General features: G+C 38.0%; 1 protein-coding gene across 6 annotated transcripts in view; it reads right to left on the bottom strand.

Annotated features, from left to right (window-relative positions):
• Nucleotides 1-790: 790 nt before the first annotated feature.
• Nucleotides 791-23,095, bottom strand: part of LOC148302151 (RNA-binding protein 25) — a 37,256-nt gene continuing 14,951 nt past the window's right edge. For 4 of the 6 annotated variants that reach the window (XM_088271999.1, XM_088272003.1, XM_088272002.1 and 1 more), the window contains exons 7-21: nucleotides 21,718-21,980; nucleotides 19,830-19,913; nucleotides 19,028-19,129; nucleotides 18,700-18,852; nucleotides 14,251-14,412; nucleotides 12,703-12,853; nucleotides 11,403-11,525; nucleotides 8,619-8,716; nucleotides 7,383-7,473; nucleotides 7,064-7,189; nucleotides 6,477-6,594; nucleotides 5,434-5,580; nucleotides 3,472-3,701; nucleotides 1,503-1,658; nucleotides 791-1,167 (exon numbers count right to left, since the gene is read on the bottom strand). In XM_088271999.1, coding sequence (XP_088128125.1) covers nucleotides 1,075-1,167; nucleotides 1,503-1,658; nucleotides 3,472-3,701; nucleotides 5,434-5,580; nucleotides 6,477-6,594; nucleotides 7,064-7,189; nucleotides 7,383-7,473; nucleotides 8,619-8,716; nucleotides 11,403-11,525; nucleotides 12,703-12,853; nucleotides 14,251-14,412; nucleotides 18,700-18,852; nucleotides 19,028-19,129; nucleotides 19,830-19,913; nucleotides 21,718-21,980 — 2,097 coding nt within the window. In that variant the 3' untranslated portion in view covers nucleotides 791-1,074. The remainder of the gene's footprint in view (nucleotides 1,168-1,502; nucleotides 1,659-3,471; nucleotides 3,702-5,433; nucleotides 5,581-6,476; nucleotides 6,595-7,063; nucleotides 7,190-7,382; nucleotides 7,474-8,618; nucleotides 8,717-11,402; nucleotides 11,526-12,702; nucleotides 12,854-14,250; nucleotides 14,413-18,699; nucleotides 18,853-19,027; nucleotides 19,130-19,829; nucleotides 19,914-21,717; nucleotides 21,981-23,095) is intronic. The other 2 variants (XM_088272004.1, XM_088272001.1) reach the window with 2 other exon arrangements.

The raw sequence follows: 23,095 nt of genomic DNA, 5'->3' as shown, positions 1-23,095 counted from the left end.
ACTTAAATGGCCCTCCTGAACATTTTACGTTTTGTAAGATAGTCATTTTCTCCTGTACGACTGCGATATAGAGGTCACCTTCGCACTAGTGGAATTCAGATGAGGTATTTTTATTTAATTTATATAAATATTAAATCAATCAATTCATCATATACAAAAATACAGATGCAAGATTTGTAAACGCCCACTGCAGGACCACAGAGGTCGACAGGAGCGGCTCTTTGCCCTCTATCTGCGAAAATAGTGCAAGACAGAATTTCCAAAATGTCTTCGAATGCAACAGAGTAGCGAGTCGAAGATATTAAGCTAGTTTCCACAATATCAGTTACAACTGATGACTCGTGTGATACTAACGTCTTTTCCCTAAAAATCCACCCTAAGCAACATTGGCAATATTGCTGACCGTTCCCGGGGGACTTACTTGAAAATCCTTCATACATTCCACGATTCAACAATGACACTAAATGTTAACACACTCTGTGCGGGAAGGGTATTTCTGCCCACGCGCCCACTCCTTTCAAGAACGTCATAAATCAAAAATCGTAAATTTTCAGTTGTGCGTGTTTTCGGAATGCCCAGAAAATGTACTATATCCCAGCAAAAGAGGCATATTTTTAACTTAATATTTACCCGCTACAGGGCAGAAAGTGTTGTTTTTGCATTTTGAGGAAAAGGTATTGTTTAATTATTTTTTGAAATATACTAAATATTTTTCAAATGAAGAAAAAACCTTCAGGTTTTACCCAAAAAGATCTGTTGCAAAGTGAAAAGTTCAATAAGTGGCTTGATATTTATTTTTAATACATTGTGTTATATTTTTAAACTTTAAAAACGTTCTCCTGAAAAATCATGTTTTTAATTTATGACGTTCTCGAAAGGAGTCAGCAATATTTGTTATCTGCACAAAATGTGCTAACCAAAATACTGGTATTTTTAACATAAAAAAATCATATCTGACAATGGTAAACACTTTTGACCGATATTAGTTTATATCATGTTTGGTGTCCCGTAGATAACAATTACTAATAAAAAATTGTCCTTAGAAATAACACAGCGAGAATCTTAATAAATATTTCACTTTACGAGGCCGAGCTTCTTTGCCTCGACTTCGTAAATTAATAACCGCCACATTTTTACGACGAAAACTTCCGCCTCCTCGTCCAAAACCTGAAAAAGATAATTAAAATTAGTAACTCCAGAATTTTTTATTAATTTCCAATTAATTGAAACATTTTAATTATTATAATTATTTATTAACATTGATGGTGACAGGCGAGTAAATTGACCACTACCCATATTCTAGAGATAGAGACTAGAAAGATAGACACTTTTAATTGTTTGTCAATAGTCTGACTGACTACCGACCGTAGCTGTCCACTGCAGATTTGCTAATTCTCAATGGCAGCAGCCACTTGAAAGATGGCCAACTACCGACTGCGACTGACTACCGACTGGGATGACTGGGTTTGCTAATTGCCAACGGGTATCGGGGTTGCACTTGCCATCTGCACGTCGTCCAGAATGCCCTGCGGGGCGCTGCCCGCGAGCACCTTGCTGCAGATGAAGTCCACGAGGGTCGGCTCCGGCTCCCCGATGTACTCGATGATCTTCTTGTTGATCCACGGCCGGATTTTCTTCTCCATTAGAACCACGTCAATCTGGAAAGAGATTTTTTTGTCTACACACTTCTTACGGGTGTTTTTTACACCTCCGGAATGCTGGGGACAGGTTTTGATAATTATGTACATATAGTTAAGACCTCCACAATGTAGTCCGCCTCCATAGTGTAATGGTCAGCACGCTCGGTTACCATTCTGGAGGTCCCGGGTTCGATTCCCAGGAAGGGTCAAATAAATATAAGCGATTTTTTCACTCTAATCTTGATATAAATAAGACTCTACGAATTCAAGACTCTAAGGAGCATATCTGGCAAGAGTCTACGAGATAGATTAGAAACACCAGGATAAGAGAAGTATGCGAGATGGAAGATGTCGTTAGGTGGGGAAGGCAACGAAGGAGACAATGGTATGCACGTGTGAGGAGAATGGAACTATCCAGACCGCCCCACATTGCACTCCAAGGCAGACCACCAAAGAGATGGATCGACAGTTGGGAATCCACATCACAGGAGGCATTGTGTCGGGTGGTGGTCCCGTGATTAGTGTCGCAGACTCTTAAGTCAGAGTTTCTCGGTTCGAAGCCACTCTACCACAATTTGATACCTATTTCTAATAATGAGCCGCTAAGGCTCACAGAAACAGTATGAAATTGAAATATTTGTGTAAATAATAAAAACACAAATATTTCCCTTAAATTTTAATTGAATTAAATTAAATTAATCCCTCTTAAAAACAGGCCACAAGGCCTACACCAAACAGAAAAAGGGGATATAAATAATTTTCAAAATCCTTGATGTGTGAAGAAAGATTCAATTCAATTTATTTATTTCAATTAATATATACATTACAAACAATATTTTTTTTAAATTGTGTACATTAAAAATACATCAAAATAAAATATATGCAAGAACTATTGCTAAAGGTGTAAAAGACACATGGAGCAGATCAATATCCAATGATATATTATTCAACATAGCGGTAGCTCTTCCTACAGGCATAACCATCGGCAGGTTGGTCCTGTGTATAGGAATGTGAAACAATCTATGCCGACGCTGTCTTAGCTAACAATCGGGAACATACAGACCAATACTCCGAATAATTTCAGGATTATCGATCATACCGCGCAACAATGGATAAAAATGCTTCATCAAATACACATTCCTTCTAGTCTCTAAACTATTGTAGCCAAGCATACCCTGGAGAAACTCAGTCTGGTAGAGCCAAGGATAATAGCCTATATCCAGCAGTGCAGGACAGAGGGCGCATGAGGAAGTAAAAAAAAAAAACCCTTATCCGCACCCCAATGGTGCATAGGACACTGCTTCATATAAACGCAGTGTTATCTTGATCGTTTACACATGAAGGAAACGTGATCAGCCCTCCGCTTCAGGTACCAGTCCAGGGTAATATTGGATAAATATTACAGTGAAAAAATCACTTATATTTATTTGACCCCCCCTGGGAATCGAACCCGGGACCTCCAGAACGGTAGCCGAGCAAGCTGACCATTACACTACGGAGGCAAACAAAACATGAGGAAGTAAAGGAGCACTATCCACTGATTGGAAATCAGAATACTCTGAATGGTAGAACAGTGTATAGGAATGAGAAACAATCTATGCCGACGCTGTCTAAGCTAACTTTCGGGAACATACAGACCAATGCTCCGGATAATTTCAGGATTATCCATCATACAGGCATAACCATCGACAGGTTGGTCCTGTGTATAGGAATGTGAAAAAATCTATGCCGAAGCTGTCTTAGGTAACTATCGGGAACATACAGACCAATGCTCCGGATAATTTCAGGATTATCCATCATACCGCGCAGCAATGGATTTGGACACTCGTACCTGACTGCAGTCGAGGTTGGCCGCGAACAGCGCTTCCTTCTGCGTAGGGATCTTGTCGATGAGCGACTTGACCTGGCGCCGCTTCTCCTCCTGGCTGCGCGCACTCTCCTTCTCCTTCTCGCGCTCCTTGTCGCGCTCGCGGTGCGAGTGGGAGTGGGAGTGCGAGTGCGAGTGCGCGTGCGAGTGGTGCCCCGACGCCGCGCGCGAGGGGGACTCGCCCTCCGGCTTGCCTGCAACGGAAACATCACTCGTTACACAAATAATGTATCGGTTTTATTTCACCAGCATTAATTGACCTTCTCCTATGTTAGATGCTGTCCTAATTTATTTGGGTTAACAAAAGCAACATATGTAAAACAAAACATCAAAAGAATATACTTAATTATTAGATTAAAACCAATATTTTTAGCTTTTCCACTTTTTTATTTGACCAGCGACCGGGTTTCGTCGTTACCGACATCATCAGACTGGTGAGAGGCTATACAAATTGTTATGTTATATATAAAAGAAGGTAGGAGTTGATAACCATGATTTGATATAATTTTTTTTATTTTTTATTGAGAAATTAATTTAATTTGAGCACTCAAATTAAATTAATTTCTCAATAAAATTATATCAAATCATGGTTATCAACTCCTGCCTTCTTTTATATATAACATAACAATTTGTATAGCCTCTCACCAGTCTGATGATGTCGGTAACGACGAAACCCGGTCGCTGGTCAAATAAAAAAGTGGAAAAGCTAAAAATATTGGTTTTAATCTAATAATAAATTAAAAATGCAATTCCATCACGAAGTGTCAGTGGATAATATAAATCTATCAAAAAGAATATACATTAAACAAGCCAATTATAGTTAACCACAGAAACATAAAGATTAGTACAAAATATTAAGTGTAGATCTAGCAAATGAACACGTATTTATGAGAGAAAATGTGCGTGTGTGAAGTGTGTAAGAGGGTGTGCGTGTGTGTGTGATGTTGATTCCAGTAGGGACATACATACAATGCAGAGAAGCATAGTTTTTTAAAGATCCTGAGAGGAAAATATGCTCACCATTCGACTTTTCAACACAGATTTTCCGCAATTGAAAATGTCAATTGGCTAAAACATGATTTGTACTCACTAGCCATACAAAACATAGGTGAACTCCTCGCGTAATTAGTTTAAAGGACAGGTACTCTGAATAAAGATTGTGACGTGTGACGGGTACGGTAGCCGGGTACATTATATGTTATTTCGGAAGTCAAAACCGTAATACAATATGATTACGCGACCATCGCAAGCTTTCGCGATTTTCGCTCCTACGAATCTGCGACTAACCTAGCCAGATTTAACAGGGGGATTGAAATCCCCCATGCATAATTTTTTTAATTCTTCTTCTTCTTCTTTTTCTAGATCCTAAGGATCTGTTTGTGCCTCCGCTTGTAGCTCTTGGGATGTTGACTCCCAGCTGTCTTTCCACCTTTTTGGGGGTCTGCCTGGGGGTCTGCGCCCTTGAGGGATTCCTTGAAAGGCGATACGTGGAAGTCTGTCATCTGACATTCTGTTTACATGACCATTCCAGTATCGCCTTGGTTGTCGTCCCCACCTCACGATATCCTCCGCCTTACACATGCTCCGGATGTCGGTATTCCTTACTCGATCTCGCAATGTGTTTTGAGAGTCTTCATCTCGGAGGTTCCAAGTCGAGATTTTGTTCTAGAAGTATCTGCTCTTGCCTCAATCCCATAAGTGGCTATTGGTCCAACACATGTTTTGTATATTTTCATTTTACTTTCTATTCTCATGTGTTTGTTCCACCACACCTAGTTTCTGAGGCATCCGGATATAACTGCAGCCTTATTAATTTGTTTCTGGGTCTCACCATAGAGGATAATTGATATTATAATATAAAAATTTTCCCTTTTTGATTCTAAGGTATTGCGCTGTATCGAAGGACGTATTGGTTTTGTGGCTTACCCGGTTTGGGCTGGTCTCCGTAGTCCAGCGGCACGAGGGGCCGCCTGCGGTGGTGGCTCATGGCCTCGCCGCCGCCCTCCGAGTCCTCCTCCTCGGTGTTGAACACATCCCGGACGTCCAGCTTTCGCCTTTTGTTCTTGCCGTCTGCTAAAAAATAGCACACAAATGCGTAAAGGCCTCGCGGGCTAAACAAATCACTTAATATAATTAAAATGTAACTTTGTTTTAAAATCACTATAAATATTTTATCATAACTTAATTATAACGTCTACCGGTTTCCAAGCTAACCGGTAGACATTATAATTAAGTTATGATGAAATATTGATAGTGATTTTAAAACAAAGTAACATTTTAATTATAAAATGGAAAATCACAAAGTTAATGCTTCAAATATAAATTATAAATCACTTAATTTTTATTTATTTATTTTATACAAAATTCATTATTTTTTAGCAACATTTTTCAATTCATGGATGATGCAGAGAGATAACATGATTGACGTTGTCCATGATAGAAGGACCTACAACCTGAGGACGAGGAGAGCTGACCCCAATAGTCTACAAAGACGATGTTGGGAAGGAGCCAGGAAGAAGAAGATTCATTTTTTTAGCAACACAGGCGGATGGTAGTTATTACATTTTAAAACCAACTAACTAACCACCTTGCAACTAACTTTTTTGCCTCCGTAGTGTAATGGTCAGCAGGCTTGGCTACCATACAAGAGGTTCCGGGTTCGATTCCCAGGGGGGGGTGATTTTTTCACTCTTATTATTCAATATTAGCCTGGACAGGTACCTGAAGCGGAGGGCTGATCACCTTTCCTTCATGTGCTAACGATCAAGATAACACTGCTTCTATATGATGCAGTGCCCTATGCACCATTGAGTGCGGATAAGGGTTAGAAGAATTCCAACATATCTTAATATCATATATTTGAAATAAAAACTCCATTAAAACTCATCAGTCAAAGGGTTAAACAGCCACGGTGACATTACACATCCCTGTTTAACACCTTTAGAGATTAGAGTTAGCAGATATATTACCGGCTTGGTTCCCTGGGGAGGAGTTGGTGGGGTAGGCGTTGTGCAGCGGCATGTTGTAGTGGTGGTGGTGCTTGATGTTCATGGATATGGAGATAGGGGAGTTACTGGCCGACTGTTCCTGAAAAAACAAACATTCATTTAATATATTTCAAGGGATCAAAATTATTTTTGTTATTGATGGAGGTAAAATAGTCTATCTTTTTTTTTTTAAATATGCAGAAAGTCGCTTTTTGTCACACATACAGGAGTAAGTATTTCTTACAGCGACAGTCGCTTGTCTAATATACAGAGGCGAATATATCATATGACGATGGTCGCTTGTCTCATACAGGAGCGAGGGATACCGTATGGCGGCAATCACTCGTCTCGTATACAGGGGTGAGGATGCCATACAGCAAGGTCGCTTGTCTCGTATACAGGAGTAAGGATGCCATACAGCAAAAATCGCTTGTCTCGTATACAGGAGCGAGGATGTCACTCAGCAATAGTTGCTTGTTTCACATACAGAAGCAAGGCTACCATACGGCGACGGTCGCTTGTCCCGCATACGGGGTGGGGGTGAGTGAGACAGAGTGTGTGTGGCGTACCTGCGGCGTGGAGGGGCGGGGCACCTCGTGCGGCGGAGGGGGGGTGAGGGAGCGGCCGTCCTCCATGTCGTTGAGCTTCATCCGCGACCGCATCGTGTCCATGGGCGAGCGGCTGTCGTTCGCGTCCTGAACAATCAAATGCACAAATGTACGATAACGATACCCACTTGACGCTCTCTATCTGACCAAATTCAACCAATTTATGTGCATATACATCTTCTTCTTCTAACACTTATCCGCACCCAATAGTGCATAGGGTACTGCATCTACAAATTAAACGCCAAATCAATAAATGTATAAATATAATGTCTCTATTAACCTGATTTGGGGGGCTGGGCGGAGTGCTCGGGGGCGGTGGGGGGGTGCTCCCCCCTTCCGAGACGGGCGGGGTATTGCCTCCGGCGCCGCCACTAGAAAAAAAAAACCGATTGTAATTATTCAGTCCGTAAATATGGAATGGGCCGTTTTCAAATGGTGTTTAACATTACAACATTTTGAGTGTGCCCAAATACTTGTTTTTTAATTTGAGTAGTGTGGTTGTCAATAATGGGTAGAATTGGTGAACGTTACACGTGTGTAAAGTGATCACTTAAACCAGCCTGTGACGGTCGTCAGCCCCGTAAATGCCCCGACTTTCATATTCTTCTTCATCTTTGATGAGATGTCAAAAAAAAAAAATAGTATGGTGTTTAACCGGATCCACGCGGCTCGCATAACCGTATGTGTTTTCACAAAACATGCCCCTTACGCGGCTGACATAGGCGTATGTGTTTTTACTTTGCTTCAAGTTTCGAACCTTGGTTCAACTTTTTGGAGGGATTTTTTCATGGTGTGGAACTTCTGACTAATAATTTGTAACATCACACACGCGTTAACTTTGTTCCTAAGAAACGCCCATGTACGGTGGTATTTCGCCGTTTTTTAAATGATTACTTTTATCATGTATTTAGTTATGAAACGATTTATTTTCCTAAACAAAAACGTTCAATGGGATTCATTGTGCCTTTTTGGTACTCTATAATACACGTGTGTCACATTATTCTTGAAATATATCGTAATATAAACAAATTAGATCGTAACATAAATAAATCAAAGCACGCATCGTGTGTCACTCTTACCCACTGGCGATGCGTAGCGTCGAGAGTGAGACAGATATAGGGCATGATTATGGCGCGGACTAATTACCGACCGCAAGAAAAATCAGGGATCTGTTCTTTTATTTATCCTTGTGATGTTACAAATTATTAGTCAGATATTTCAACAGATGTCATAAGGCCAAGGATTGACGTATTATTTTTACAAAGTTCCACACCATGAAAAAATCTCTCCAAGTTGAACTGAGGTCCGAAACTTGGAGCAAAGTAAAAACACGTACAGTTATGTCAGCCGCGTAGGGGGAATGTTTTGTGAAAACACATACGGTTATGCGAGCCGCGTGGATCCGGTTAAGTTAAATGCAGTGGGTAAAACAGAAAAGTGTGGTTTTAGTATGTAAAATTTTCACGCTAAATTCAACGTTCGAGTGGCTAGGTAGGGGGTTAGGGCACAAGTTTACCTGGAATCGGAATCAATGGGCTCTGCATGGACGGGCAGTTCTCTGGAAGCTCGCTCCTGGAGATATCTCTCATTGTGTTTCCTCTGTCTTTCTCTGGCCTGGAATCAGAATGGACACTATAAACACTCCTCAATCTTAACGAGGATAATTTGGATTTTGGCAAAATTATAATTCAAATAATTTTGTAAAAAAATCAAAATAAAAATATTTTGAGAAAAAAAAGATAATGCATTTAAAAAACAACACGTTTGTACCCAAATCTGGGTTTCTCTTTTTAGGAGTTATTTTTACCATTAGTCATAAAGTAGAGTTTATGAGTGGTAAACAAAGTGTATACTGTCGGCTACCGTTCTGGAGGTCCCGGGTTCGATTCCCAGTGGGGGTCAAATAAATATAAGTGATTTTTTTCACTCTTATATTTATTCAGTTTTACCCTGGACTGGTATCTGAAGCGGAGGGCTGATCAATTTTCCTTCACGTGTTAACGATCAAGATAACACTGCGTTTATATGCTGCAGTGCCCTATGCACCATTGGGGTGCGGATCAGGGTTATAAAAAATTAAAATAAATACAAAGTGAGCCACGAATGATAAGGAAAAGTATGAAAAGGAATAGTAGTTACCAGTCTCATTCTGCGCCTTTGTAATTTTATAAAAAGAGAAATAAAAAAAAATAAAAATAAGTTATTGTATAGCTAGATACAGTGGAACCTCTCATAATGAGCATAATTCGTTCCAGAATCTTACTCCTTAAGCGAAACATTTTTTGTTCAAGTCCCGGCTCACAATAACATGTCGTGTTGTGGCAACCCACACATCTACTATGGCAACTCAAATCGAGTGAAATAACGAACACCCTACACCGGAGCCCGCAACGAGCGGAAACTAGCCCGACACACTTCGTCGCCGCCCGTCCTCCGATCGACATGTATTTCGACTGTTCTCACATTAGAATCACGCGTTTATTCTTAAATATTTCTTATTATTCATATTCTTCTTCCATATTCTTCTTCATCTTTGATGAGATGTCAAAAAATAATATGAAAATAACTCCTGTAATTGGAGATAATCCAGATTTTGTGAACAAGTATTTGGACACACTCAAAATGTTGTAAATAAATTATCTGGTCAAATTATAAGCCTAATAATAAAAATGAAAATGGTATTTTCTGGCGTTTCTCATGTGTGTGATTATAATCCAGGATTCGGATCTCACATACTAATATAAGAGTTTCTGCTTAATAAAAAACCTTCTTTACATCTCACCAACAGATGTCTCTAGTGAAGTTCTAGTGATTCATGAACAAGGTTTCTAAATTGGTTCATATATATAGAACTTCCAAGAATTTGAGTAGTGTGGTTGTCAATAATGGGTAGAATTGGTGAATGTTACACGTGTGTAAAGTGATCACTTAAACCAGCCTATGACGGTCGTAAGCCCCGTAAATGCACAGACTTCCATATTCTTCTTCATCTTTGATGAGATGTCAAAAAATAATATGAAAATAACTCCTGTAATTGGAGATAATCCAGATTTTGTGAACAAGTATTTGGACACACTCAAAATGTTGTAAATATTTCTTGATTGTAATTTTCTAGAACTGAATAAATTTGTGTTAAAAGTAATCCGCTTTCATCTTGCTTCCCTTCTGTTAAATTAAATTGGTATTCAACTTGAAACCACAGTGTAAAAGGACTTGCCTTTTCTCTGTAACTGGCTATGTTGCTGGCTAAGGGAGCAACCTTCTCACTTGTTATGCGAATTACTCGTTACGAGAGGTTCCACTGTAAATAAATGCATTTTGTTTACACAAAATACATATATGGATGGATATTTATTTGCCACTTATTCATTTATGTGGCAAAACGATGTTTGATAGATGTTCGAATGATGAAATAAGGAAAGAATGTAAGGCTGAGATAAGCATTATCGATAAAATTAAGAAAGGTGTGTTGAGACGGTTTGGACATGTGGAGCGTATGAGTGAAGAAAGAACGGTTAAAAAAATTTATGGGGCGAATGTAGTTGGAAAAAGAAGCAGAGGACGACCGAGGAAAACTTGGCACAATCAGGTATGTCAAATACTTGAAAGCGGCCGGGTCAGGAGTCGTAATAATCGTCGGGTATGTATGAGGAGATGCGTGAATGTAGAAGAGGCAAAGAATGTTTGCAAAGACCGAGTGGTTTGGCGTTCGATTCTCTCTGCCTACCCCTGCGGAGAAGCGGCGTGATGGTTAGTTAGTTAGTTAGTTATATTTATTTATTTATTTCTTCAACGGCGTAAGCCTTTAACATAATACATATATACAGTATCTAAACAAAAAGTCTTAAACATTAAGTAATAATAAAATAACAAATAGTAAGCACTGGTAAGCCGTAGTGTAATGGTCAGCACGCTCGGCTACCGTTCTGGAGGTCCCGGGTTCGATTCCCAAGGGGGGTAAAATAAATATAAGTGATTTTTTCACTGTAATATTTATTCAATATTACCATGGACTGGTACCTGAAGCGGGGAGGGCTGATCACCTTTCCTTCATGTGTAAAAACGATCAAGATAACACTGCGTTTATATGACACAGTACCCTATGCACCATTGGGGTGCGGATAAGGGTTTTTTTATTATTAAGCAATGGTAAATACACGTCTCCTTCACACACTATCAGCGAGCAGCGAGAGAGAGTGAAACACGATGTTTCAATTTATCCGTTAAAACATGGAGAAGAAATGCTGAGAAAGTACACACTTCAAGATATGGATGAATACAACAAGAAGCTATAGAGTACCTGTTGTCTCGCCTCTTCTCTCTCCTTCATCCTCTGCTCTTCCTTCTCTCTCTGCAGACTCTGTTCGAGGTTGACGTCGATAATGATGCGGGGTTTGTACAATTCGTCTCTTTCTCTTTTTATCTAGAAATAAATAAAAATACAATTATTCAACGATGCGGTTTTGGACAGCGGAGAAAGCCTTATTCTTTTTCCTTATACATTTTTCATATAATAAATTATTATTGGTACTGCGATTATGTTATATTTTATTTATGTAGCGTGATGTCTTCTATGAATATCAGAAAGAAATACAATATTCAAGAGAATTTTTTATTAATGGTATGGGCACATAGGACGCAGAGAACCTGATCATATTGTGAGTCAGGCAATCGCCATGGATTTTCCTCGAAAGGCATCTAGAGGAAGACCAAAGAATTCATGGATGCTGCAGAGAAAACATGATACAAACGCATGACCTAGGTGACCTTGTATATGATAGAAGGACCTACAACCTGAAGACGAGGAGAGCTGACCCCAACAGTCTACAAAGATGATAAGTTGGGATTGAGTCAGGAAGAAGATTCACAAGATTTTTTTTATTTTGTGTACGGTCCATAAAAATAATCTTGAAAGTAAATATTGATCCATCATAAATTTGTTTTTTTATTATTTACAAAAATACTTCAATTTCATACTATTTCTGTGAGCCTAAGCGGCTCATTATTAGAAATAGGTATCAAATTGTGACAGAGTGGGTTCAAACCCAGAAACTCTGACTCAAGAGTCCGCGACACTAACCACGGGACCACAATCTGACGAATTGTTCAGCACTAAAATGGTAGATATACTTTACAATTCATACACAAATCACTGCCGACCCCTGAAGAGAAACAGCGTGAAATGGAAGTAGTAGCAGTTCGGCTGTCCAAATTTAAAACACAGTAAGGGATTTTTTTTTGTAGTAGGTTTTTTTTTGCATTTTTGGACTAAGTAGAGTCTACTTAGTCCATAAATGCAAAAAAAACGTACTACAAAAAAATGTCCCTTACTGTGTTTTAAATTTGGACAGTCGAACTGCTACTGTAAGTACTGGAAGTAGTATGAAGGAGTTCCTGTAGTAGTAAGACAATTTTAACCAATGATGTTTAATTTAATGCAAAGCATTCAAAATTCTTCCAAGAAAGGTTGAAATGACCAAATAAATACAGCAACGTAACACGTTGCGGTCTCTCCTCTTATAGTCTCTTCGAGGGCTCAGAATAAGTTCATTAATGAAATTAATTAGGTAAATTTGGAGTGCGTCTGTCCGATGACTCACCTTTTCAAACTCTTCGGAGGGGTTCTCCAGCTCTGAGCTGAACACCTTGTTCTTCAGCTCTTCCAATTCCGCCTTCTCCTTTTCTCTGTCCTTGAGATCGGAATCAGCTTCTCTGACGCGCTCCGCTAACCTCCTCTGCAGCTCTTTGCCCCTGGTAAAATATTATACAATTTAAATATTTTTAAATTACAATATTTGAGCAGTATACCGATACTTTTAAAATCTTTTAATTATTTTTATTTGAATTTGGGTTCATTTATTTATAATGGGAATTGGCAAAATTCAGGACATATTGCAAGACAGGACCCTACACGATGGACCCTAAAATTTTTACGATAGAGACCTTGGGAGATTGTTAGAAGTGTGTTGATTGGAACGATTGATCTGTTCCATGTGCCTAAAGGAGTTTTCCGAAGCGGGATTCTTCTACACCTTTAGCTATAGTTCTTGCATATATTTTATTTTAATGTATACGATTTAAATTTTTTATAGTTTGTAATGTATATATTAATTGAAATAAATAAATTGAATTGAACAATTACAATTTGTATTTTTCGCATTTTTAATACAACTTCATGTCCGCCTCCGTAGTGTAATGGTCAGCACGCTCGGCTACCGTTTTGGAGGTTCGATTCGAAGTGATTTTTTCACTGATATTTATTCAATATTACCCTGGACTGGTACCTGAAGCGGAGGGCTGATCACCTTTCCTTCATGTGAAAATGATTCATGTGTTAACCATCAAGATAACACTGCGTTTATATGATGCAGTGCCCTATGCACCATTGGGGTGCGGATAAGGGTTTTATATATTATTATATATATGATGGGAGTATTTTCCTGCCAAATTTTTAAAGTGAAGGTAATGTGTAAATGCTTTTAATTTTATTTTATGACATCTCATCAAAGATGAAGAAGAATATGGAAGTCTGGGCATTTACGAGGCTAACGACCATCATAGGCTAGTTTAAGTGATCACTTTACAATTCTACCCATTATTGAAGACCACACTACTCAAATTCTTGGAAGTTCTATACATATGAACCAATTTTGAAACATTATTCTTGAATCACTAGAAAGGAGCTTTTTATTGAGCAGAAACCCTTTTATTAGTATGTGAGGTCAATTCCTTTGACGAGATGTCAAAAAATAATATGAAAGTAACTCCTGTAATTGGAGATAATCCAGAATTCGTGAACAAGTATTTGAACACACTCAAAATGTTGTAAAAAAAATAGGATTTATTATAGCCCATGTTGAATCACATATATATATTTTTTTTAAGGAATAACCCGCAAAGCATTTATTTTAGATGCTTGTCTGCAGATAGAATAGTATGGAAGGGAAGGTAAATGTAAAAAAAATACATCACAAACACCCAGACCAATTGAAAATAAATCTTTCTTGAATTCATTTTGCAATTGGCGGGAATCGAACCCGCAATGCCAGTTTCGCAGTCGAGCGTCTACCCCACTACGCCACGGCGCTAGTCCAATTTCTTTAACAAACTTCACAAACTGGAAAAATTTTACTTTTTAACCGCCTTACTTGTAATACTTGGGATCGTCCCGTTCATCATCGTAGTCCTCCAGGAATTCCTTGAGCTTCTTGGCCTCCTTCTCTCTCGCCTCCTCCTTGCAGCGCTCCCTCTCCCTGTCCCGCTCGTGCTCCTTGGCCTTGCGCCTCTCTCTCGTCTCCCAGTTCCTTAACCTGGACGCAAACAAATATATGCAATGGTGTATATTGTATGTATTTTATTATATTGTATCAATTGCATTGTTTTTAGGGATCAACCTTATTCATTTATTATTTACTATAAAAGTTATTTATTGACTTGGCGTTTAATTTGTAGAACTCCATTTTAATTTATGTATTAATTTTAAATCAAACACAGATTTTTTGAGTCTACTAAGTTATATTTTATTAACAAAAAACACATAAAAAATTATATTGTGACAATTGTTTCGCCTAACAAGGCGAAACAATTGTCACAATATAATTTTTTATGTGTTTTTTGTTAATAAAATACAACTTAGTTGACTCAAAAAATCTGTGTTTGATTTAAAATTAATACATATACTATAAAAGTTCACTATCATTCACCCCGACTTCGTCCGCCTCCGTGGTGTAATGGTCAGCGTGTTTAGCTACCGTGCTGGAGGTCCCCGGTTCGATTCCCAGGGAGGGTGAAAATAAATATTAGCGATTTTACACTGTAATATTTATTTAATATCACCCTGGACTGGTTTGTGAAGCGCAAGAGTGATCACCTTGCCTTCGTGTAAGTAATGATCAACTTACCACTACGTCAATTCGATGCAGTGCCCTATGCACCATTGGGTGCGGATAAGGGTTATAAGTAATAAATCATTTACCAACAAATTACCCAACGACTTACCTTAAAAACCAAACAAATTGGTACAGTAGAATCGCGATATAAGTAATCGCGATATATCGAAAAATGACGTATATCGAAAAAAAAAACCAAATTTATTCCCTAAAACTAATTTTTCATACAAAAATGCATTTATATAACGAAATCCCGTTATTATGTATAACAAAATCACTTTTGTCCCGTACGAAAAAATGCCAATACATTTAAGTAAATTTATAACAAATAAAAAATGTTATGATAAAAATATTTCAAAGCCGCGCCGCCGCGGCGCCGCGCCGAAAAAAAAAATGTTAAGATAAAAATATTTCAAAGCTGTGCGCGCCGCCGCACCATATGCGGATGGTTTTATGGCGATTTTTAAAAGTAATTCAATACAATATCCCATCAGCTTGAGTAATTAAGTAATTAGAGTCAATGAGTCAGTGAAATGATTTACTTTAGCAATAATAATTCTTTAGTTGTGTCGCCTACTTTCAAAATCCGCTAGATCCAGTTTTATAAGATTTAAAAATAAATACTCTATCGGAATGCCAGTTGTGGGTTTTATTGTTCAAAAATTTTAAATACTTGAAAACCCCGCTAAAAAATACTTAAAAACAACGTTGTATTTCAAATTCCGATATATTCATGAAACTTGCCTTCTGACCCATATCGGTCAATTAGAGAGCGGAGATAGGTCAAAAGTTAAGATGACGTCATTATCGATTTGTGTCTCGTGTTTTTTTTTTGAGTACTGAAAAACTTTCCAAAAAAATGGGAAAATTCTCTGTTTTATAATATTTTATATAAAGATAGACAAATCTTTGAAACATAAATGTTATCCGGAGAATTTGGATTTTTTTTTGTAAAATCGACTTATATGGATCTGGCGGATTTTGAAAGTAGGCGACGTAGTTATAATCTCTCTTCTTATTTCAATGAAATTATTTCTGTAGGCCATAAAAATTCTCAAGTATATTCTCTCCCATAATCAGTCCACCTGCTTATCTCAATGGTAGACAATAATAATTCTCAAATTACAATCCATCTTTTTATCTCAATGAAATGATTCTGTTGACAATAATAATCCTCAAATTGCATCCGTCTTTTATCTACATCGTAAGGGCATTTGTCCACTACACGGAATAATTTTACCGTCCGTCCGACACGTCAGTTTGCGTTTTAAAACGACGATTTTACGATCGAATTTACGCGCAACGTGTTCACGCACCGATCAAGAGCTCCGATCCGAAGAAAGATGGACAAAAGCACAAGCCAATCGTCATTTTAAAACGCTAACTGACGTGCCGGACAGTAAAATTACACGGAATTTCGGGTAGTGGACAAGCGCCCTAAGTGGGGCGTAGTGTCGGGTAAGACAATCTGCACACTATTGGACTAGCGGAGTAACGTGTTACGACGTACGACATGCACGCATACTTACAAAGCACGCCACACGCGCAAACACAGAAACGTTTGTGTATTTTTACGATTTTATGTTAGGATTTGATTCCCGATTTTTTTACAAATTATTTATTTCCGTCGCTGCAAATGAATGACATTATGAATAACATTTACCAGACCCAACATTACAAAATTGTTTTATTTAAACTTAAAATATGGCCAATAAAAGCAACTAGGAATATTAAATATGACGGACAATTTGGACAAATACGAATTTGTCCGTTTTATACGGATTTTGAAGGAATAAAGAGATCAAACGGAATTTGAAGGATTATAACGGAATTTTAACGGATTTTAGGAAATTTTTAGCGACAGCGAAAAAAAATTCATCGCGTAAATTTTGGAAAAAAAATTTTTTTCGCCATCTCGTAATTTCGCAATTTCGTAATTTCGCAATCTCAATATCGAAAACTACTCTTTGACGTCTGACAACACTGGCCGTCAGTAGCGCGCAAGCCGTTCTCGTTCTCGGCTTTGGCGGCTACTTGTTATATTATTATTATTATATTTGATGTTATTATTCTCATTTTCAGATACATATTTACCAGACCCAACATTACAAAATTGTTATATTTCAACTTTAAATATGGCCAGTAAAAGCAACTATGAATATTTACGTTTTTCCTGTTTTAAAATCACATTCTCATATTGTGTACAAAATACATACGAGTATCATCGATTCCCGCGGCACTTTTATCACCGTAAGGTTAATAAGAAAACTAGTGAAAATATGTAGATATTCAGTTCCCTATGGCCCCCTTCCTCCTTTGTTTGCAGAACTTGCAATCTTTTTGAAAAGCCGCGCAACATTTTTTGCAACGGCGCGCAACATATACATACTAAGTATGATTTAAAAAAAATCGTTATATGTGGGAATTCGTTATTACGAATTAATATTTTTTGGTCCCTTGGATTTCGTTATATCGCGATTCTACTGTACTAATAGCAAAAAAATCCATAATTTATGTACCGATTGTTTAATTAATGTGATCTTTATTGCATTAACTACAAAAAGCCGACTAGTCGACTTTTCTATGCCAACTGTAAATAACCAAAGACCTCTCTAAAATGATGAAAATGCATATAACATAATTGAACTTCGATATCTGACGAAATAGTCAATAAATGTTATTAAATCGCCGAGATGTGATCTTACCACTGATAACTAAATTTTAAGCAGGACGGCATCATGTCCCAAATTCAAGTGCTAGACGTATGACGTGTTTATCATGGCCGCTAAAAATTGCTCACATGCGGCGACACTTGAATTTAACCATGTATAATATTAAGAGGGTGTTTTTAATTTTTTCACATTTGACGGATTTTTCGTCCGTTTTATCCTTTGAATAGAGGTCCTTTGAATAGAGGTCTATTATATCGAAGTTTTATTATAATCGATACTTTTGATTTGTTGTTTTTTTTTATTACTTTTCAATATAACTAAACCAGAATCATATAAGTACAATAAAGCAGTAATTTTATTTTATTTTATTTTATTAGAAGAAAAAACAACAGTTTCAATATGTGAAAAATCAGATTACAAAAAAAAATCATGAACACCAATTACGGTTTTTCACATTTATACAAATCTATATATTGCTCACTCCTTTCAAGAACGTCATAAATCAAAAATCGTCAATTTTCAGTTGTGCACGTTTTCGGAATGCCCAGAAAATGTACTATATCCCAGCAAAAGTGGCATATTTTTAACTTAATATTTACCCGCTATAGGGCAGAAAGTGTTGTTTTTGCATTTTGAAGAAAAGGTATTGTTTTTTTATTTTTTCAAACGTACTAAATATTTTTCAAATGGAGAAAAAACCTTCAGGTTTTACCTAAAACGATCTGTTGCACAGTAAAAAGTTCAATAAGTGGCTTGATATTTATTTTTAATACTTTGTATTATATTTTTAAACTTTTACAACGCTCTCCTGAAAAATCAAGTTTTCTGATTTATGACGTTCTTGAAAGGAGTGAGCGATATAACAAGAGATATGAGATAAGGATGGGATAAAGAGAAAAGGAGATGACAGTGATGGGAAAAGAAGAATAAGAGAGGACTGGGAATAGAATTACCCTTTTCGGTTTATAAAATTTCGAATAATTTTACTTTGAAGTTAGAAAGTAATAAGTAAAACTTGAATTAAAAAGATGTTTACCTCTCTTGGTAGGACGCCTCCTTCTCCCGGGCCCTCTTGTCGGCTCTTTTCCTCTCTCTGGCTTCCTCCTCTATTTCCTTTTCCTTGCGGGAGTCCAGACGGGAGACGGCGTTGCCACTGGACGCCTTGATCGCCGCTTCGCGCTCGCGCTCCCTAAGACAACACACAAAATGTAAGGCAGTTCTAGTCTAGGTATTCGGATCGCACCAGACTTCCTCTTACAAGTATAACACTTGTATAATACCGCTTAATGGGTTTTATTTCATTACACACAACTAGTTTGGAAAACTACAGATGTTTTCATCTACAGGTGAAAAGCAAAACTAACCTTTCTCTTTCTCGTTCGCGTTCTCTCTCCCTCTCGCGCTCCCTCTCCCTCTCGCGCTCCCTCTCCCGCTCACGTTCGCGCTCCTTTTCACGTTCCCTCTCCCTGGAACAAAAGTACATATATTAATGGATACATTTACATTCGCATATATCCCTCTCGCATGTTCTGTAGTACATAGATTTACAATGTCTGATTCATTCACAAGACAAGACAATTTTTATACTCGAAGATAATGATGAAGAAATTACAATTGTTATTTTTAAAAAGAGAAACATTTGTGTTTTTATTATTTACAAAATAGTTAAATTGGATTTTTTTTATTAACTTGAATTGTTTCCATTTATTTTAACACAATTTTAAACATATAATAAAATAATACTAAAACCCTTATCCGCACCCCAATGGTGCATAGGGCACTGCTTTATATAAACGCAGTGTTATCTTGACCGTTTACACACGAAGGAAAGGTGATCAGCCCTCCGCTTCAGGACCAGCCCAGGGTAATATTGAATAAATATTACAGTGAAAAAAATCACTTATATTTATTTGACCCCCCTGGGAATCGAACCCGGGACCTCCAGAACGGTAGCCGAGCGCGCTGACCATTACACTACGGAGGCGAACATTAAACATATTCAAAAAATATATACCATATTTTGCAGAGACTCACCAAGCCACCTTGTGTGTCTTATCGGTGGAGTTCTTTTTGAAAACATTTTATATTGTTTTTAACCATTTTAACCTAATACACACACAAAAAAATGTTCGGAACGATTAAAAATACGTTGTCAAATTTTGTTACCTCTCTCTTTCGCGTTCACGCTCCCTCTCCTTCTCCCTCTCCCTCTCCCTGTCGCGCTCGCGTTCACGTTCCCTGTCACGCGACCTGGAAAGTTAAAATTCAAGTGAAAGTGTGATTTGTTTCTGTTAAGAGAGTCATTTTCAAACACCATATATGGTGAGTATACTGGAAAAATATGAAATTTTCACTCAATGATGCATATTACTAAGTTTTCAATATTCTATAAACTAGAAAAATACTCTAAGTAGTGGGAAATGTCATATTTATGTAAAAATTACGCTGTATAAATCATTCATTATTATCAAAATTATTATTATTTTGTGTGAAAATACAACTGTGGCATGCAATGCTCTACCAGCAGTAGTTCGAAATAGTGACAGTGAGATGATCTTTAGAAAAAAACTAAAAACACATTTGTTTGCTAAATCATTTTCAATATCTTCGTTTCCTCAATCCATTCAGAGTGAAGTGCCCTTGAGGTATTTTACAAAAGTGACGATATTTAATTTTTTAATCCCTATTTTTTTCTTACCCATATCTGCACCCCAATGGCGAATAGGGCACTGCATCATATAAACGCAGTGTTATCCTGAATGTTAGTTAATACATGAAGGAAAGGTGATCAGCCCTCCGCTTCAGGTACCAGTCCAGGGTAATATTGAACAAATATACTAACTAACTAACTAACTAACTAACCAACACGCCGCTTACCCGCAGGGGTAGGCAGAGAGAATCGAACGCCACACCACTCTGTCTTTGCAAACATTCTTTGCCTCTTTACATTCATGCATCTCCTCATACATACCCGACGATTATTACGACTCCTGACCCGGCCGCTTTCAAGTATTTGAAATACCTGATTGTGCCAAGTTTTCCTCGGTCGTCCTCTGCTTCTTTTTCCAACTACATTCGCCTCATAAATTTGTTTAACCGTTCTTTCTTCACTCATATGCTCCACATGTCCAAATATTAGAGTGAAAAAATCACTTATATTTATTTGATCCCCCCCCCTGGGAATCGAACTCGTGACCTCTAGAACGGTAGCCTAGCGTGCTGACCATTACACTCGGAGGCGGACGTGAAGTTGTATTAAAAATACGAAAATTACACACTATCATTGTTCCAATCTACACACTTCTCACAATCTCCCAAGGTCCCTATCGTAAAGATTTTGGGGTCCATCTTGTGGGGTCCTGTCTTGCAATATGTCCTGAGTTTTACCAATTTCCATTCCGTTTTCATTGCCATTTTCAAATAAATGAACTTGAATCCAAATAAAAATAAATAAAATATTTATAACCGCTACTGCTTAACCCGTAGGCTGTGCATCACATCTATTGTCCTTTTTTATAGAAGTTCTGTTGAAATATTGAATAAATATTAAGTGTGAAAAAATCACTTATATTTATTTGATTGCTCTCCGGGAATCGAACCCGTGACCTCTAGAATGGTAGCCGAGCGTGCTGACCATTACACTATATATATAACCCCTTTCCGCACCCCAATGATGCATAGGGCACTGCGTCATATAAACACAGTGTTATCTTGATCGTTTACACATGAAGGAAAGGGCATCAGCCCTTCGCTTCAGGTACCAGTCCAGGGTAAAATATTGAATAAATATAAGTGAAAAATTCACTTATATTTATTTTACCCCCCTTGGGAATCGAACCCGGGACCTCCAGAATGGTAGCCGAGCGTGCTGACCATTACACTACGGAGGCGGACGACCATTACACTAGGAAAGCCGAAAAAATATCAGGAAGCGAGTATAAATAATCCAAATTCATTATAATTATTGTTATTAACTTCCAAAATTTGTGAAGTGTGGTTGTCAATCATGTCATCTATGTTGAGATTATAAGATGTTGATAAAAAGACAGGTTACCTGGACTTGGTCCTCCTCCTCGTCTTCCTCTCGCGCTCCTTGCTGCGGTTGCGCTCGCGCGACTGCGAGCGCGCGTCCTTGTCGCGCTCTCTCTCCCTCTCCTTGTCGCGCTCCCTCTCCCTCTCCCTGTCCTTGTCGCGCTCCCTCTCGCGCTCCTTGTCGCGCTCTCCGCGCTCCCGCTCGCGCTCCTTCTCGCGCTCGCGCTCCTTGAGCTCGTCCGACTCCTTCTTGCGGCGGGAGAACTCCTTGGCCTCCTCCTGCTTCTGCTCGGGTACAGGAAAACCAAACAAGGCCAAAGGTGAGATACAGATTGAGAGAGACGCAAGGAGTCGTTCCTACGGGGGTCACGCACGTCTGCCAGCAGTCTGCAATATCTCCCATCCCGACGACTCCCGATGATTGTGCACATTCCACTAATACTACTACCATCATTCCCCCGAACTCCGTTTTAATTATTAAAATCAATTTAATAGAGTCTACTAAATTGTATTTTATTATCAACCCTTCGCTGCATCGTGTATCAAATTTGTTACATAGCCAAAAGCTAGTGTTAAAACATATATCAATATCTCATAAGGATAACCATTGCATGTTGTTGCAAACTTGATACATAAGTATTTTCTTGATTGTTCCGTGTTAAAAGTTTTTCATTATTTTTTAATTTATTTTTCCTCTAATGTTTAGAGTAAGATACAATAGATTTTTTTTATTATTTTAAATAAAAAGTCATGCAATGAAGGGTTAACCCATTGCAACACAAAGGCGGCGAATCGCCGGCCACGGTCATTTTGTCACTGACTCACAAAGCCGACGATACGCCAGTTTGTCTTTAAAGTGATTTTTTTTACATTAAAACCGAATGACAATAACTTTATTCATAAAAATGACATAATTAAGTATATTTCTGTTAAATAAGTATATTTAGCTTACGAACAAAAAAAATATGCTTTTATATTTTACCATTTTTATTTTGTGTGTTAAATGTATGTGTATAACGTTATTGTAACAAAAAAATGTGTCAAAATTAGTCATCTTTATTAGTGGTGCAGTGGGTTAAAAGAAAAACATAAAAATAAAATTTGTGACACTTTTTTGTCCGCCTCCGTAGTGTAATGGTCAGCACGCTCGCCTACCGTTCTGGAGGTCCCGGGTTCGATTCCCAAGGGGGGTAAATAAATATAAGTGATTTTTTCACTGTCATATTTATTCAATATTACCCTGGACTGGTACCTGAAGCGGGGGGCTGATCACCTTTCCTTCATGTGTAAACGATCAAGATAACACTGCGTTTATATGACGCAGTGCCCTATGCACCATTGGGGTGCAGATAAGGGTTTTTATTATTATTATTTATGTTTCGCCTTGTTAAGGCATTTTC

This window comes from Brachycentrus maculatus, unplaced genomic scaffold, assembly GCF_059751285.1.
Source record: "Brachycentrus maculatus isolate JH-2025_06_01 unplaced genomic scaffold, ASM5975128v1 h1tg000475l, whole genome shotgun sequence".
Taxonomy (NCBI): Eukaryota; Metazoa; Arthropoda; class Insecta; order Trichoptera; family Brachycentridae; genus Brachycentrus; species Brachycentrus maculatus.
Note: the sequence above shows the minus strand (reverse complement) of the source record. Positions and strands in the feature narration are given on the sequence as shown.